Below are 16,321 nucleotides of genomic sequence, written 5' to 3'. Positions count from 1 at the left end.
CACTAAAACCGCAAAGTGTCCTTTTTACACAAACGTGATCTTACTTGTTGATTAGTGAGCTTGTGTTACCTTTGGACAGACCCAGGCTAGCTGTTTCCCCCTGTTTCAAGTCTTTGTGCTAAGCTAAGCTACCTGGCTTCTGGCTCCAGATAGGCCTTCTTATTTACCAGACAGATGTGAGACTAGTTTCAATCATTCCATCAAACTAACTTATATCGCAATGTCAAAACTCATCCTTTAATCATGCATGTAACCTCTGTATTGATTAAATACAGAGAGAGAAAGCCTACAGAGGTCTTACGTAATAGTAATATTACTTTATTCCACCACATGTCAACATTGTATGGATCTTTATCAGGTGTGTGCATGCTCGTGCTTCTTCAGCACACAAATTGTTAACATATTTGCAAAAACAAAAGTCTTTTAGGGATCCAATTCGAAAGAGAGCGTGTGCAGGTGTGTCTCATCAGGAGTCAAAAAGCTGCAAATAGACCTGCATAAATGTTTCCTAAACAAAATACTGCCTTCAGCAGACAGAGGAACAGTGCTCAGATACATTTGTTTTAAAAATAAGGACGTGAGAGGCTAAAAACATTACGTTGCCTTGATTTGGGGTGCTGTATGATGACCAAAGGAGCGGATCATTCAATTGTGAGACTCATATTACGAATGATCTGTACGGAAAACTTTTGTCAACAGCAGAAATTGAATTATGTGTGTATCACAATAAACAGACGAAGGCAGGTTTATGGTTGAAAAGGCAGGTGAGTCCAACTTAAAGCTAAATGTTAATGAAACCTTGTATGTCTTTACTCTACAACACCGTCCTGCTGGTTTACTTCACATTCATTTCACTCAATGTTTTGGTCTAAATTAACTTTATCACGATGAATATTTAGTGTCAAGGAGTTTTTAAACTTGTTATGTTCTACTGCGCTGAAGTGCGTAAAGGTAACCAACCGTTTTTCAGTATTACGAAGAGTTTAAAGGGGGAAAAGAAGGAGAAAAAATATATATATATTAAATATATATACATTAAAATCAACTTAAATATACTTGCTTTTTGTACTAAAAGTATATTTTGATGCTTATACTTTTGCACAATTATAAATGCATGACTTTGACTTGAAACTCATTTTACTACAAAAAGATCTTAGTACTTCTGCAATGGATGTGCTTCATTTCATGTAAGGCTGGAAGCTTTCACAAATATTAATTACTACCTATAGGATACTTCTCTGCTGGACTGTTTCAATATTCCTATATATGTTGATTCTGTTATATATCATACTATTTATCTATATAACACAACACTATACTACATATTATACTATATTATGTCAATATGAAACTACATTTTTGCATCTCTATATTAATACAGACAAACATACAGTACAAAACTAAAATAAGAATAGAATAAAAACTATTCAAGAGCATATGTAGACAAAAAAGTGACATACATGCGAATAATAGTAAAAGTAATTAAAAAGTCTATGTACACCAGGCAGGCTGATGATATGTTTACTGTATTACTTATTTATTTAACTTTCTCTAATGATCTGTAGTATTCCTGTCGTTGTGCTGCAGCAATAAAGGTTTATTTTATTTTGCAGGGCAGACACACCTTGCTTTACTGCATTACATACTTTATGGCAGTGGATGGCGCCCTGGCACGCGGGGATTTAAATTAGTTTCGTAATGTCCAGCAGTCGTCGCTAAATCTCCAGTTTTTCTTTGCCAGAAATCAATCCCACACACAGGCGGTGTGTTCATTTGAATGGTACAAGTCTGAAACGTTAGCGGACCTGCCCAGAGAAGAGTTGCTCTGGAGTTTAACCCGTTTTTCACGTTTTGGATTTACTCACCTGGGGAGAACTAATGCGTCTTCACAACATACACCGGTTGGTATTTAACGTTGTTGTTTAAATGGTGTAAATAAAGTGACATTTATGAAGCCGTATGTTCCCCTGAGTTGGAAGGCTAACTAGCTAGGCAGCTAACACTAGCGGCCCAGCTAGTTACTTTTAACGTCTCCGTGTATCCTTGATAGTTGAGCTGTAAGCTAACAGTTCAAGCTAACTGTAGCTGGAGTTCAAAGCTAACTAGCTAGGAGCATGAGCTAACTATGAGCTAACTATGAGCTAAGGGACGTATTGAAATGCTCTCCTCCAAACGTCCAATGTGTAGCCAGACGTAAAACCTAATACTATAACTAATTAACATGTGACATGTGTTGCAGCTCCCCTAGCTAACATGTATCGCAGCTGCCAACGCCTTTGCAACTCAAATATAGCATTTTTGTTTTGTTTATCTCTTTATTTACATGTTTTTCTTTGCTGCTCTGTTAAGTCACACGTTGTAACATTACAGTTCAGTTCATTTAGCTGACGCTTTTGTCCAAAGCAACGTACAAAAAGTGCAAACAATCATGGAGATACAACTCCGAACAGCAAGAGTCTTGTAAGTACAATAGCTTAATAACAACCTGTTAAGTTGTTTAGGCCACGAAAGGTGACCGACTTTGTTTCTCTCATTTCCCCACAATTGTTTGTCCAGCAGTGTCTCTTATTATGGAAGCTAATAAGCAAGAAGTCAACAACAACACATCCATATGGCTTTCTGTGATCCTGCCTGCATATTTCTGCTGAAAAGAACATGAAGCAGGTGCGTGAAAGCAACAATACCATGTCTCCTTGTGTAAATACATCTCTTAAATCCTGGTGACTGTGAAGTTCAGTTCAGTGGTATTGTAGAAGTAGAGATTGTAGTAGTGGCTTCATCCCCTATCCTTTCGTTTTAGGTGGATATTATAAATAAGGAAGAATTAGATAAAGAAAGGTGAGTCTCTGATCCACATCTGTGGGATTCATCTAACTATGAGCACTCACTCACTCACTGTGTCCCACAGATCTTCCCTCTCAGTCACTGGACCATTAAGGCACTTTTCCCTAATCATTATCACCTTGTCTGTGGTTTTTGAATTTTATGGTTTTACCATCTATGCATTTGCATCAAATGTCAAATGTCCTCTTGACAGATTTCAAGTCCATTACGGAGTACAGAGCCCAGGCAAAGCGAAGCGATTGTCATCTTGCAAGAGGAAGGGTTGTCCATTGGTGGAGGTGGGCTTAAAGCTGCACCGTAGAACATCAGATGTAGGCCGTGCCCGTAACCCCGGCATGGCCAACAAAGAAAATGAGCTGACGTGCTCCGATGATGTGCGGGGCCAGCACTTCAATGACAACCCTCTGAACTCTGCAGAGGCCTCCAAGATGGCAGGGGCCAGCTCCAAATACAGCGACTTAATCGAGGTGAGACCTAACACCATTGCTCTGTTGCAGTGAAAACTTTAATTGTTTTTAATTCTTCTTGGGGTTGGTAACATGTGCACCACTGCTGCAGACTGAACTCCCTTTGTGCATTGTTTGTCTTTACATACAGATATCAAAGGATCACGAAGCGATGACTCGCGTCCTTTTCGGAAGGAACCTCCGACTAAAAGTAGCCCAAACACTATGGCGAAGAAACGCCAGTGAATTAGTGGCCTACCTAATAAGGTACCACAGTGACGGCTAATACTGCCCTTTGGTAGTTTTGTTTTCACTCCTCAATCACATAACTTGTTTTATATTTAATCATTTATGGTTTTACAGAATTGAAGACACAGGGGTGCTGCTTGACTGCTTACCTGTCTTAACAAACAAGTGAGTCTCATCTGGGTGATTCCATTTCTGCCTTTTTACTGATTCAGCTTCATCTTTTTGATGACTGGACGGCACAATGCTGCAAATCTGCATCAAACAAGATCGTGTTGCATCATTAGAGCTGCAACTAATCATTTTTCTTTGTGATGTATCCATATGTGTGTTTTTCTTTCCAATGAAAAGTTTGTAAATTGTCAGAAAGAAGAGGAAGTGTTCATCAAGTTTCTTGTTTTGGCTGACCAACTGTTGAAAACTTAAAACGTATTTAATTTACAACAATATAAAACGCAGCAATTCCTGACTTTTGAGAAGCTGAAACCACCAAATATTTGGAATTTTTGCTTTATTAATTTATTCCGACAATACATTTCTGTTCATCTTTCAATTGTTTTAGCTCAAAACATTATCTTCATATAAATACATTCATCATATGAGATGCACGTGAGCATGAAGTTGTCCTAAATAATCTCTTTCTTCTGTTTGTGTCCACTTTGAGGAATTTTGCTGATAAAAATGTTTTTCAACAGTAGATTCCTCACACATAATCAACATCCCCACGCACCCGGAACAATCCTTGGGTCTACATTGAAAATAATATTGATAGTAATAAGCTGATAGATAATTTGACTGACGTCAACATTTAAGACATTTGTTTATTTCTGCGCCCGCGTTACTGACAATCGTCTCACTTTCTTTCATCTTGTGTTTTCTTGTTTCTCGTCAGCCTTCAAACTGAAGCACCATGTTTGTCACTTGGCTGCTGCGTTGACCTCATGCCTCTAGTGAAAGGGATTCTTGCCAGTACATATGAAGAGTAAGTGTCACTGAGGAAGTAACATGTTTAATCATCTTTGACATCATATCTAGAAGAACTGAGTTAAAAACGATTTTGGATTTTTACTATTAAACTGAAATGAGAACCGATGAGGAAAGAGATGTCTTTTATCTTATGATCTGGACAAGTTTCAAAGACATCTTTGACGTTATGATTTGTCAAACCTTTCTGCTTTTAACGGTTTTGTTTTTTTACAGAAACATAAGCGTGGGACTACACTGGGTTCAATCCGTCATCAGGAAATGGTGGCCAGAACTTTCTAAGAATGAGAAAAGACTGCGGGACAGTTGTTCAGAAGACAGGTGGGCAGTGCATGCTTAAATACATCCAAGACTTAAAGGGTAGTTACGGCTATTTTTAAACCTTTTCTTTAGGGTTTCTATTCCATATAAGTGTTTGACCATGACTTAAACTACAACAAAAAGTACAATATTTTACTCAAAATGCTGCTATTAAGCCGAGTGGAAACTGAGCCGAGAGAAAATGTGATGAAATAAACACAACATTCCTTTTTTAAGTGTTAAGTATGAGAAATGGCATTGACGTCCAGATAAGATACTATACTGATTATTAAGAAGCAATCTCAATATGTTTTCCTTTCATTTTCCTAAGTATTTAGCTCTGGATGGGGTCAAGCTGGATATGCTTGCATGTTGCTCGTGTTACTAATACACCACTTTGTCAGAACAGAGTTTACGATCAGCTCTGTTGTGTCTTTTCAAATAGGGAAATTCAAAATGGAGCCAAAGCTCCAGTTTACCACATTTCTACCAGTGTGTACACTTCCTCCATGATTTGACTAGTGCTTTGACCATCGCGCACAACATTAGTAAAGCTTTTTATGTGCCTCGCGTGTAAACTGAAAAATTGATTCTGGTATGAAAATGGTCACACACACTGTTACTCATAGAGTAGATCATTTAACACAAACACTCTTTCTGATTAGAGCTGATGGTGTAGTGCCGTTGACTTTACCAAGTACTCGTTTTGAGTTTTCCTGACGTCATGTGAACAGACAGTCGTACCCGTTTCTACCTGCGGTTGTGAACTTGTGGCTCGTAGCAGAAAGCGGGTGCGTTAGTGTGTTGGGGTTTCTAGTCACTGACTGCGGCAACCTGTGTGCACTCACCACATATTGTATTGTTGGTATGTTGATCGCAGGAATATTGAAGTCATGAAGCAGCGGCTGAAGGACTTGTGGAAGGAAGGAGCCCGGTCATGTTTGGTTCCAGGATCTACGGGAGAATTGGCAAAGGTGAGAAGGATGCCATCGTTATAGTACTCGATGAAGTCGCTGTAAAAGAGGGAAACTTACAGAAAATAAATCACATTTCACCGTCCTTCAAAATATAGATTATTTTAAATGTCAAGCTTTGTTTGAAGGTTTCATGAAAAATGCTTGTTCTGTTTTTTATTTTATTAAATCCACCATTTTTTTTTCCTGTTATGGGACAAACTCAAATGAAACGACTGCATCAGAGTTGAATCAACATGTTTGGAGATGAACATTGTGTCACAGAGAGCCGTACAAAGGGCTTCTGTTTTTTGTCACCCTTTGTTGATTTTGGGTGGACACAGCCACTCCCATCCTACAAAAACCTCCCTGTCCACCTTAAGCTTACAGTAAGATTATGGCTACTAGCAATAAGTATTTGTAATATTTGTTTGAGTTTTGTTTCCATATTCACATCCTGTTTCCTCCTGCCATCACACGAGAGGCTTTAATAGGAATTACTGGTTCCAAGTGTCGAGTATTGTTTGCAGGAAGCCAAATCAACATCCCTTTTTATAGTCAGTATGTTATAAAGTAATCCACTATGCGATGTGTGTCATCGTGGACTTTTAAAAGCAGAAATGTGTTTTTGAACTGTGATTAAATAACTGTGTTGATAATATGTAAAACAAAGATTATTTTCAAGTGTGCACTGTTTACAACAACTAATGTGTTATCTCCTCTTCATGTTGTAGGCCATCCAGTCTTATCTATCGCAGCTGCCCTGACAGTTGTCAATGTAGCACTCTGAGGATGTGACCACTTCTGCCGGATCATGGCTGTGTTTTGAACTGATAATGACGCCAGAGAAATGGACTTGTTCTTTCTGCCACGCAAACCCAAACCCCTTACGGGGACTGAACTTGACAATTCAGGAAACTCCCCTCAGTTAGAGCAGGAGGCTCTTAAGGACGGCTAAGAAAGCTTTTCTGCAAAAAAAAAAGAAAAAGAAACACACCGCAAATGACTGCTTCACATTGAAGTGGACCTTCTTGTGAAGGGGCATATTTAGTGGACCTCCATGAGACTGGGTGTAACGTCGCTCTGTGAAGTGCCAAGCTCGTTGTCTCTCACTACACTACTCTTTGCCATGGAATGCAAATGCACTTGTGGATGTTATGAATGCGCCGCTGTTTTAATGTTTTTTTTTTTTTTGCACCTGGTTTCTCCGGAATCAGGAACTTGAATCTGCAACAGTCTTAAGTTATTAGAGCTCCTCTTGATTTCATTTTGCCTCTTCATATGACATTTGACTGTATAATGTAAATTGTAAAAACAAGTGATTCTTTTAATCTTCTTTTAAATAAATTTGATAAAAATCAAAAGTGTGTGTGTGTGTGTGTGTGGTACATTAAGAATGGCTCAGACAAAACATTTTTAAATAAAAGGCACATTTTAGCAGATAATGCAGTTACAGCCTAACAACTGTGTGTAAGTAAACAGCTTACATAATAGCTATTCCCTTGTGATCTTTCTTAATTGTTTGATATGTCATCCAAAGTGGCCAAACTAGTTTTTCAGCTTTTCCTGTTTGTAGATGGTGCCATTTGTTTTGTTAAAACTTTATTAATCAAACATAAATTCATAAATTAAACATTGTAAACATGTCATTTAAAAAAAAAAAATTAGTAAGAGCATTAGTTTTAAAAATATTAGATTAAATTATAAGATGTTTCAAAAAATCTTATTTGAACAATTACTTATGAAAATGCTCTTGTATAGATGTAACTTTAGAGTACATACATCAACTTCAGTAATCTTGTTTGATTTCATCTAACCTGATGAATTAGATCTCAATTTTGTTTCATATTTGTTCTTAATATCCTCTAGGCAAGATTTTCGTCATCAGTGTTTTTAGATCATTTTGTAAAAAGAAAAAACAAGTTTAATTAAATCTTAAGTATAGAGGTCAAATGAAACTCAAGTGTGGCTTACATTGTCGTTTGCACAGTGCCTTCATAAAAAAAGTAATGTTATTTCTTTATAACTTTAGATTTAGAGTAGGGTATTAGTTTAAAAAAAAAATAAAAGGCTTTAAAATACGTAACTGACAAAAAAAACTTCTGCACATCAGACGTGTGATTGTCGGTTTCTTCAATAAAGTTTTTATTTGAAGTGACGTCATTTTCCGCAGAGACAGCTGATGTGCTCGAGTCTCTCGCTTCTTCTCCTAACGGCTCTTGAATACATATAGTACACACAGTTAGACCTTCGTTTTAATTTAAGAAAGACGGGCAATATGTTGCACATAGAAAGAATACCGCTGTTATGGGTTTTCTTTCAGGCTGCGGTCGTCGTGACGTGGTGTTTCACTGATTTGGAAACGGGGCCTGGTGCAGGTGTATCGGTCACACAGCCAAATGGAGATCGTTTCAAAATCGAGGGAAGGGCGGTAGTTCCCGGGGTGAAAACACAAGACTGGGTCTCCACCGCCAGAATCTTTGTGGAAGGTGAAGAGTACGTGGGATTTGTGAGGTAAGAAACAGCCTGAGTTATACCCGCTAGCTAGCTTGCCTGTTAGCGAGGCTAGCTAGCGTTAGCTATTAAGCTAGCCTGCTAACCGCACGGCAGCTGCTGTCGGCATATGGCAAGTTCTAACTGTGCTAACTAATTTACAGCTTTATAATTGTGGCTGTAACTCGTGCCAACTTGGACAACAACACTGTTATTTCATTATTACGAACCTGTCACGGAACTTAGTTGTTAATTTCATTATGAGCTCAGCCAGGCCTCTTGGTCTCGCAGTAACGTTAGCTGTAACCATAACAAACCATAGATGGCCACAAGAGACGTGTCTGTTGATGCAACACTGATGTGCTGGAAAAAGTATGCCGATCCTTTACCCAAGTAAAGTACTAATACCACACTGTGTGAATACTCCACTAGAAGTAAAAGTCCTGCATGCAAAACCTTACTTAAGTAAAATATGTAAGTGTCATCAGCAAGTTGTACTTGTGTATGAAAAGTAAAAGTACTCATTGGGCAGTAAAATGTTCCCTGTCACTATTATATATGATGTTTCTGGCTTAATATTACTGCTGCATTAATGTGTATGTTGCATTTTTACTGCTGTAGATGTTTTAAGGTTGTGTTAATGTTAACTCCTTTTATATATTGTTGGTAGCATGCATCATATTCTATAAAATCATCATATGTTTGCAGCAACACTGTCCTGTAAGAAACAAGTATCTCTAAAAAGTCAACTTTTAATGAGCTCAGAAAAACACCTGTTTTCAGCTTTGTGCCAATGTATTTTCCAGGTGATCCAAGAGGGGTTTCGAATAGTTCGTTAAGCTTAAGAAGTAAGATAATTTTATCATCTGAAGTGTATACTTATGCAGTCTTGACACGATCTAATTCTTGTTGCAGAACTGATGGAAGTTTTGCTGTGAATGACGTCCCATCAGGATCCTATGTTGTGGAAGTTATCACCCCTAACTATAGATTCGAACCGGTCCGTGTTGATATCACATCTAAGGGAAAAATGAGGTAAGTCCTCACTACAGTGAGGAAAACAAAAATGCACACAGTAATGTTTCATATTGGTTGAGTCAGCCTTGGATATTATTCAGCGTACTTAACCACAAAATGAACCTTGTGTCATTTTACAGGGCGCGTCTTGTGAACTTCATCAAGACTTCAGAAGTAATTCGCCAGCCGTATCCGCTTCAAATCAGGGCAAATGGCCCTCAGACGTATTTCATGAAGAGAGAAACCTGGGGATGGACAGACTTCCTCATGAACCCAATGGTAAAATAAAAAATATATTATGTTGCTCTGAGCCTTCTGAATATGTATCATCTAAACCCTCGGGCGAGGGTTTCAACATGTCAAATGAGTCTAGATTGAAGTTTGGAGTCATTTGGACGAGCAAACTGCAGGGATGCCTATCATTACCTTACCTTAATGGAAACAAACCTCACCTTGAGTCTGCCTGATTATTGAAAGGTTGCCATGTAGTGTGCAGTACCCAGAAGGAAAAGTCAACAATCTAATTCAGCAGACAAACCAAACTGTGCTCTCCTCCTTATTAGACATGCTCATTTGTAATTCGTTGAGTTCAGGTTGCCCGTGTGCATTTTCAGTTGTCTGCATACTTTTATATTTCAGACCATTCCATACATACTGTATGCAAGAGTAAAATATAGTTCCTGTGCTTCTTGCTCTCTTGTTTAAATGTATTGTCTTTGTCGCTCCTGCAGGTAATGATGATGGTTCTGCCCCTGCTGATCATCGTTCTACTGCCCAAGGTGGTCAACACCAATGACCCAGAGATGAGAAAGGTAAAGAATACTTCAATGTTATTTCAGAGTTATTGTATGTACATTGAGCTCATCATGCAGATAGTGTAAGTTCCTGAAAGAATAGTTTATTTCCTTGCGTGTGAGCATCTCATAACTCTATATTTGTGAAGGGCTTCTTTTTAATCAGAAAGGATTTAGAGAGTCTGTCCCCAGCCTCCGGTTCTCCATCTGCAGCTGTTTTCATTTCACTGTCGTCTTTACAGGAAATGGAACAGTCCATGAACATGCTGAACCCCAACCCCGAGCTCCCAGATGTTTCTGAGCTCATGACCAAACTCTTCTCCGGCTCCAAGGGCTCCAGCAAGGCAGGCAGCAGCAGCAAGGGCACCAGGCCAGCTGTGAAGAGGAGGTAGTACAACACGCGTCCTCCTCAATCTGCCGGGAAAAAAGAGCGAGTTATGCCATGGAAGCAAGATTTTTAAGTGTCATTTTTTCCCCTCTGGGTCAACTGTACAGTTTTCTTTATTAGATGTTTTAAGCACATCTTGATTTCTAATATGCTATTGGAAACTGAGAAAAAAAAGTTGTTTTTTTTCTTACTGCACTGATAGAAATTTCTTAAAGCCTGCAAAAGCTGTAATCCTTCATTTGCTCTATACTGTCTACATGTGGCTCTACTACTCATCCATCTTTTCTGTGCTAACCCTCTAGTGTGCATTTTTCCACTGCTGCTAATTCCACTACCTGAAAGAGATCGTATATACAGAGATTTTTTTTTTTTTTTTTCAGTAATATGACTGTGAATGAAGATTAATTGAATTTTAAGACTGATAAATTCTTATTTAAAAAGCCTAGATTAATAAATTTGCAATGGTATATAACAACTGTGTTTTTATTTCAGACCATCTTATTTGTTTGAGAGTGAACACATGGCCTTCTCATTTTTTGAATTATTGTGTGGCGTACTGTATGGCCAGGATTCACATACTGTACATAACGTGCCTAAAATGTATAAATTAAAATGGTAATGGTTGGCAGTTCAAAGGATGAAAGAGCTGTGTGGTTGCTTTCAAGATCTCTAGAGTGTAACTTAACTTTTAATAAAGCGGACATAAAGTCCATATTAAAGTCATAATCAAATGTGTTTGTGATAAATGTCCTCAGTTCGTGATTAATAGGACCTTACTGTATATATAGATTCAATTATAACAGTTGACAAAACAATCTCAACTCAAGGTTCTGTTTTTAGCTGTTTCCAGAGCTTTCAGTCATATCACATGGTCCTCATCAGCCAGGGGTTGTCATGGAGATGGATCTATTGACATGAAGCTGTAGCTGCTATGATTTTAGCGTGAAAGTTTCTAAAAGTGAGCTCAACAGATAATCTCCATAACGAGTGCGATACCTCCTGCTGAAGACCGGGTAATACAATCTTACGAAAAAAGCCAGTAAGTGGACATTAAGTTGGGATTTACGAGGACCTTTGATGCTTTAAGGCAATGGTTCCAAACATGAGGAGGGAGACCCCTCACAGGGTCCTTAGGTAAGGTTTAAAGGGTCACAATAACAATAAGGCTGCACACTTTCATTATGGTCAACAAAGTGACACATGTATTATTATTAACAGCAATTCTTCTAAAAGCCCGTACATTGCATCTCTCCTTGTTTTATATAAGTTTAATTTTCTTTTTGCATTGTCCCTGTTCGATTACAGAAAGCTATTTTAACAAATCTGTTAGACCAAAACCAACAATGTGTTAGTCTGTCCCTCCATGTTTATGACTTCTCAGCCCAAAGCCCATTTGATGTAAAAAAAAAACACATCTTTCATGATACATGATTTTTTAAGACTAGTTTTTAGCAAACGCTACTCAAACATAAAAAAATAGTGAGACTATTTTCAACCGTGGGTTTGATGCACTGGCAGCATAAAACATTGTTCCCGTGTTCATTGTAATAAAAGAACATGCTACTCAGTGGAAAGAGTGCTTTATTCTTGGGTTTTTAGTAGTTTTTGGAGAGCAATGAAGGTTTATGACACAGAGGGATACGCTTTATTTATCTTTGGCTGCACAGCTTGCTCGTAGGATCAGGTCGGAGGTTTTGCTCTTTATGGTTTCTGTTGAAAAATCTCCAATATCACCAGATTTATCCTTTAATAACAGAGCTGCATCCTTGAAATGTGCAGCTCTGCTCTGCATTCAGCAGCAGTCATGCAGTCAAGCTGTTGGAGCGGGTAATGATCGGCATCATTTAATAAAAAATAAAAAAAATAATTACAAGTACAAACCCAGATTCCACACATTTGATGTTGAATGTTCATGCTGACAAAAGTATAATTCTTCCTTTTGAGTTTGTATTTCACTGTTCATATCAGTACACACAGGCTGCACACACGGGCAATGAGCACAGATTCATTCACAAATTTCTTTTGCCTGTGAGCGGAACACAAGCCATGGAGTTCAGGGAGATAACATCTGACATTACAGCGTTAAAAGACAATAGAAGTGCAAGAATTTACAACAGCGTCACTCATCTATTAGACGTGGTGGTCGTCAGGCTTCATTGTGTTTAAATACCTTGTGTCCAAGTTATTTTTTATTTCTTTTACAGTAATCTGAATATTGACATGAAAAGAGATGTGACCCATAAACAATCTCACTAATGCAGCTGGAAATGCACAGATTAGCCCTCGAACACAAGATCAAATATCGATTGCAAAAGCCAAGATAGAAAAACAAAAACGTTCACTAAACACTGATATACCTAAGCAATTTATATTATTTATACTATAAATGACTTTGAAATGTGTAAGCCTACAATATGTTTATATACAGTGCAGGTGGGCGATAGAATAAAGGAGGATTATATGAGGTCAGAGTTTTTACTCACACGGTATGTACGCTAAAAGTATGTTGTTACAAGTTCCTGTAATCATTCCTCCTGTCCACGTTAGCCCTGAAGTGATTCCTCAGCCTTCATAATGTGACCACGATACAAGAGATGGGGATTAAATCCTCCTTGTGGTGTTTTTAGTACAACATGGTGAGAGGGTATGAGATAACTCAACTCGTTTTTAACAGCATGTCGCTGCATGGCTGTGGTGAAACCGACACACGTGCACATGACATGGCTTCGCCTTGAATCGAAGACATTCTTGAAGGATGTAATTGATTACCTGTCATCAGTGTTAAACGTAATGATTCGTCCAGCAAAGGCAAACACTGCCTTATTACATGTGCAGGTGTGGCAGCACAAGGGACAGCCTGAGATTACCTGCAGGCCTGTTGTAATATGGATAACTAGTGCTCATCAAAAGAATTCCCCCTTTATGTTATATTGTTCATTTCAATCTCTTTGTAGAGGTCTGTCCTCACATATACATTCTACTTTGATTTAACGTTGTGAAACAATACAACTGGGTGGATACTTTTTATAAGCACTGGACTTATTAACAGTGAAGGTTGCAGCTTCAACGAAACAACACTGGATCAAATGTATTATGAACACATGTGAAGATGTGCAATGATGGAAAAATAGATTATATGATTAGATGTACGAAGAAACAGCCCCGCTACTCCCCATATGTATGTTATTCTACATGCTGTGTATGTTTTGTTATGTTGATACGTTATGTTCTGTTATATATCCTCATATTAGCGTCGGCTGATCTTTTAAGATGTTGTAGGAAGTAGCAGCGTGCACATTTCATAAACATAAATAATGTATCAGGTGCACCGTGGTCACAGATATCGAGGGTCTTCTTGCCCTATAAGTGTTGGTGTTTCGTCTTATTGATCTTCAAAGATCCCTCAAGACAAAAATACTCTTAAAATAAAATGTATCGGATACGATTTCTGCAGAAAAACTACATCTACTCCTCCAAATCCAGAATCTATTAACATGCAAACATTCTTAGATTGGACTCATGTTACAGCTTTTCCAGCAGTATGGAAAGCAGGAATGATGAACTCTTTCAACGTACACATTGCATGTGAGTGTCGTGTTAAAAGAGCACTCCACCGATTTAGCATTGTTAACATTGATGGACAGTTTTCAAAATGAATGCAGCAGAACCAGAGATAGCGTCTATTTTCCCCACTTCTTCGTCAAAACCTGGCGTCTACATTACCCACAACTCAGCTGCGACAGGTTTGGTTGGAGATCCAGGTGTGTTATGCTCGTGTGTATAACGTTGCTTCGAGCTACAGGTCTGATAAGATCGCTTCTTCTTAACTCCACACCTCCAGATGTCTTCATTTTCAAACTTGTAGTCTTCAGTCCCGACCGACAAGTGCCACTGTGACGTCACTTGAGGCAGTTTATCAGACTTGGTGCAGTACTCCCAAAGTCCAGTCAACTGACATTTATAAAGTAGACTTTAAATAATAATCTGAACCCTTTTTTAAAGCTTTCTAAGAATGAGTGGCGACCTTCATGAGGTTTCTTTTCTGTAATAATCTGGAGCAGCAGTTTAAGTGCTGCATCAGGCTCAGCTCGTTTTCCACCAACACGTACTCAAACACAAACATCACATGCAGCACTTCATGCTGAAGATGACCACCGACTACAGGATACATCGAGAAAATCCACACGTGGGCAAAAGCAACTAAGTCTGCTCTAACATTGCAGTTCTCCACATCAAGTCATTTTATTGTTGACGTTTGGGTTTTGCCCACACCAGTACAGCTTGTCCTCGCCTCTCCTCCTCCTCTTCCTCCACTGGCACAGCAGGAGCATGCGGAAGGTCTTCTGGAAGGTCTTGTTGCAGAGGGCGTAGCACATGGGGTTGATGGTGCTGTTGACGTAGCACAGCCAGTAGCCCAGTTGCCACAGTGACGTGGGGATGCACTTGGCACAGAAAGTGGAGATGAGCACCATGATGTTGTACGGCGTCCACGTGAGGATGAAGGCCAGGAGGATGGCGCTGAGAGTCTGCGCCGCCTTCTTCTCCTTCACGAGCACCATCCTCTTCCTCTTGGTGATCTGGTTCTTCAGGACGGCGTCAAGGGGCTTGGAGGGGGTGGAGGAGGAAGGAGAGGCGCTTTTGGGGGGCTCCTCTGCTTCAGGCAGGCAGGGTGTGGCAGTTTTAGGTTTTCCGTTTTTACCCTTCGAGCCAGGTTTGAATTTATAAGACAAGCGTTTACTGCTTTTCTTTTTAGGAGTGGAAAAGTACAGTTTTTCCGTATATTCACCCACCTGCCCGTTCTTATTACTTTGTCCACTACCTTGCTCTTTGAAAGATCCCTGTGGGGTATCTAATGAAACATGCTGCTCCTCCTCTTCAGACGATGAGTAGCTGTTAAAGGAAGTGATCTGATCTGCTTTCGCCCATGCCTCATCTGACCTGGTGGTCATTTTAGTGGCGTTACTTTGGTTAGATGAGGACCAGGAGGCCTGACTCCGGTCTCTCCTCTCTCTGGTGAAATGAAAGCATGAATGAATGATCGTTTTTTGAGGTTTAGTACCCTCTAGAACACTTTCCGTTGCGAGCCCTTGAAGCTCTGCCAGATCTTTGGTCCGTCTCTGCGTCTCCTTGTAGATCCTACAGTAAAGGATGGTCATAACGGATACGGGGATGTAGAAAGCAGCGATGGCTGTCCCAAACGTGATCACAGGTTCTGTTAAAAACTGGATCTCGCACTGGTCAGGAGGCACATGTCTCTCTCCTACAAAGTACTGCCAGCACAGAATGGGCGGCGCCCAGAGGACAAAAGACACCAGCCATGCGAGGCCGATCATGATGGCAGCTCTCTTTGGAGTCCTTTTAGCCCTGTAAGTCAGCGGCCGCGTGATGGAGAAGTACCTGTCGAAGCTGATGACGAGTAAGTTCATAACTGAAGCATTGCTGGCTACATAATCCACTGCTAGCCAGAGATCGCATGCAAGGTTTCCCAAGGACCAGTAACCCATCAGGATGTATGTGGTGTATAAGTTCATGGACAACACTCCTATGATGAGGTCAGCGAAAGCCAAACTCAGCAGGTAGTAGTTGTTTACAGTCTTCAGCTGACTGTTGACTTTGAAGGACAGCAACACCAGCACATTACCAACAATAGTTATCAAGCTGACAATGGCCGACACTGTAGCGATGGCTATAATCTCCCAAACGTTTTGCGGAGTCGCCTGGGCATGTGATGTGTTGGAAAAAGTGCTGTTTGGAGGATCATCCATGTCGTTATCTGTCTGGGTTACTGTTGACAGGTCAGAGAGAGGCGCCGGTTTGTGGCTCCATTAAGACTTTTCCTGAAATAAAAAGAAAAAA

The 16,321-nt window shown here is 39.6% G+C and overlaps 3 protein-coding genes across 6 annotated transcripts in view; 2 read left to right on the top strand and 1 right to left on the bottom strand.

Moving 5' to 3' along the window:
* Nucleotides 1–1,651: 1,651 nt before the first annotated feature.
* katnbl1 (katanin p80 subunit B-like 1) lies at nt 1,652–6,821 on the top strand. 2 transcript variants are annotated; one of them, XM_029425973.1, is made up of 10 exons: nt 1,652–1,901; nt 2,560–2,664; nt 2,801–2,838; nt 3,038–3,311; nt 3,442–3,557; nt 3,654–3,704; nt 4,429–4,518; nt 4,737–4,841; nt 5,701–5,794; nt 6,508–6,821. In XM_029425973.1, exons 2-10 carry the CDS (start codon nt 2,656–2,658, stop codon nt 6,538–6,540), a joined length of 810 nt encoding a protein of 269 aa, XP_029281833.1. In that variant the 5' UTR covers nt 1,652–1,901; nt 2,560–2,655; the 3' UTR covers nt 6,541–6,821. The 2 variants fall into 2 exon arrangements, with proteins under 2 accessions (XP_029281833.1, XP_029281834.1); XM_029425974.1 differs by having other exon boundaries at nt 2,557–2,664.
* Nucleotides 6,822–7,925: 1,104 nt separating this feature from the next.
* Nucleotides 7,926–11,191, top strand: emc7b (ER membrane protein complex subunit 7b). The gene is made up of 5 exons (XM_029425975.1): nt 7,926–8,287; nt 9,182–9,301; nt 9,424–9,562; nt 10,015–10,095; nt 10,320–11,191. The coding sequence occupies exons 1-5, from the start codon at nt 8,052–8,054 to the stop codon at nt 10,467–10,469; spliced, it is 726 nt and encodes a 241-aa protein (XP_029281835.1). The 5' UTR covers nt 7,926–8,051; the 3' UTR covers nt 10,470–11,191.
* Nucleotides 11,192–12,283: 1,092 nt separating this feature from the next.
* The window catches only part of chrm5b (cholinergic receptor, muscarinic 5b), a 14,546-nt gene continuing 10,508 nt past the window's right edge, over nt 12,284–16,321 (bottom strand). For all 3 annotated transcript variants that reach the window (XM_029425969.1, XM_029425970.1, XM_029425971.1), the window contains exon 2: nt 12,284–16,302. In XM_029425969.1, coding sequence (XP_029281829.1) covers nt 14,698–16,230 — 1,533 coding nt within the window. In that variant the 5' untranslated portion in view covers nt 16,231–16,302 and the 3' untranslated portion in view covers nt 12,284–14,697. The remainder of the gene's footprint in view (nt 16,303–16,321) is intronic.

This window comes from Cottoperca gobio, chromosome 24 (genome assembly GCF_900634415.1).
Source record: "Cottoperca gobio chromosome 24, fCotGob3.1, whole genome shotgun sequence".
Lineage (NCBI taxonomy): Eukaryota > Metazoa > Chordata > Actinopteri > Perciformes > Bovichtidae > Cottoperca > Cottoperca gobio.
The sequence above is the reverse complement of the archived record's forward strand: the minus strand, read 5'-3'. Positions and strand labels throughout refer to the sequence as shown.

What these genes read in the sequence shown, in the direction of transcription:
- katnbl1 (XM_029425973.1), top strand. An exon ending in TTAGTGGCCTACCTAATAAG is followed by an intron (nt 3,558 to 3,653) that starts GTACCACAGTGA and finishes ATGGTTTTACAG; the next exon opens with AATTGAAGACACAGGGGTGC. An exon ending in GACAGTTGTTCAGAAGACAG is followed by an intron (nt 4,842 to 5,700) that starts GTGGGCAGTGCA and finishes TGTTGATCGCAG; the next exon opens with GAATATTGAAGTCATGAAGC.
- emc7b (XM_029425975.1), top strand. Translation starts at nt 8,052, where the DNA reads ATGTTGCACATAGAAAGAATACCGCTGTTATGGGTTTTCTTTCAGGCT. An exon ending in ACATCTAAGGGAAAAATGAG is followed by an intron (nt 9,302 to 9,423) that starts GTAAGTCCTCAC and finishes GTCATTTTACAG; the next exon opens with GGCGCGTCTTGTGAACTTCA. An exon ending in ATGACCCAGAGATGAGAAAG is followed by an intron (nt 10,096 to 10,319) that starts GTAAAGAATACT and finishes TCGTCTTTACAG; the next exon opens with GAAATGGAACAGTCCATGAA.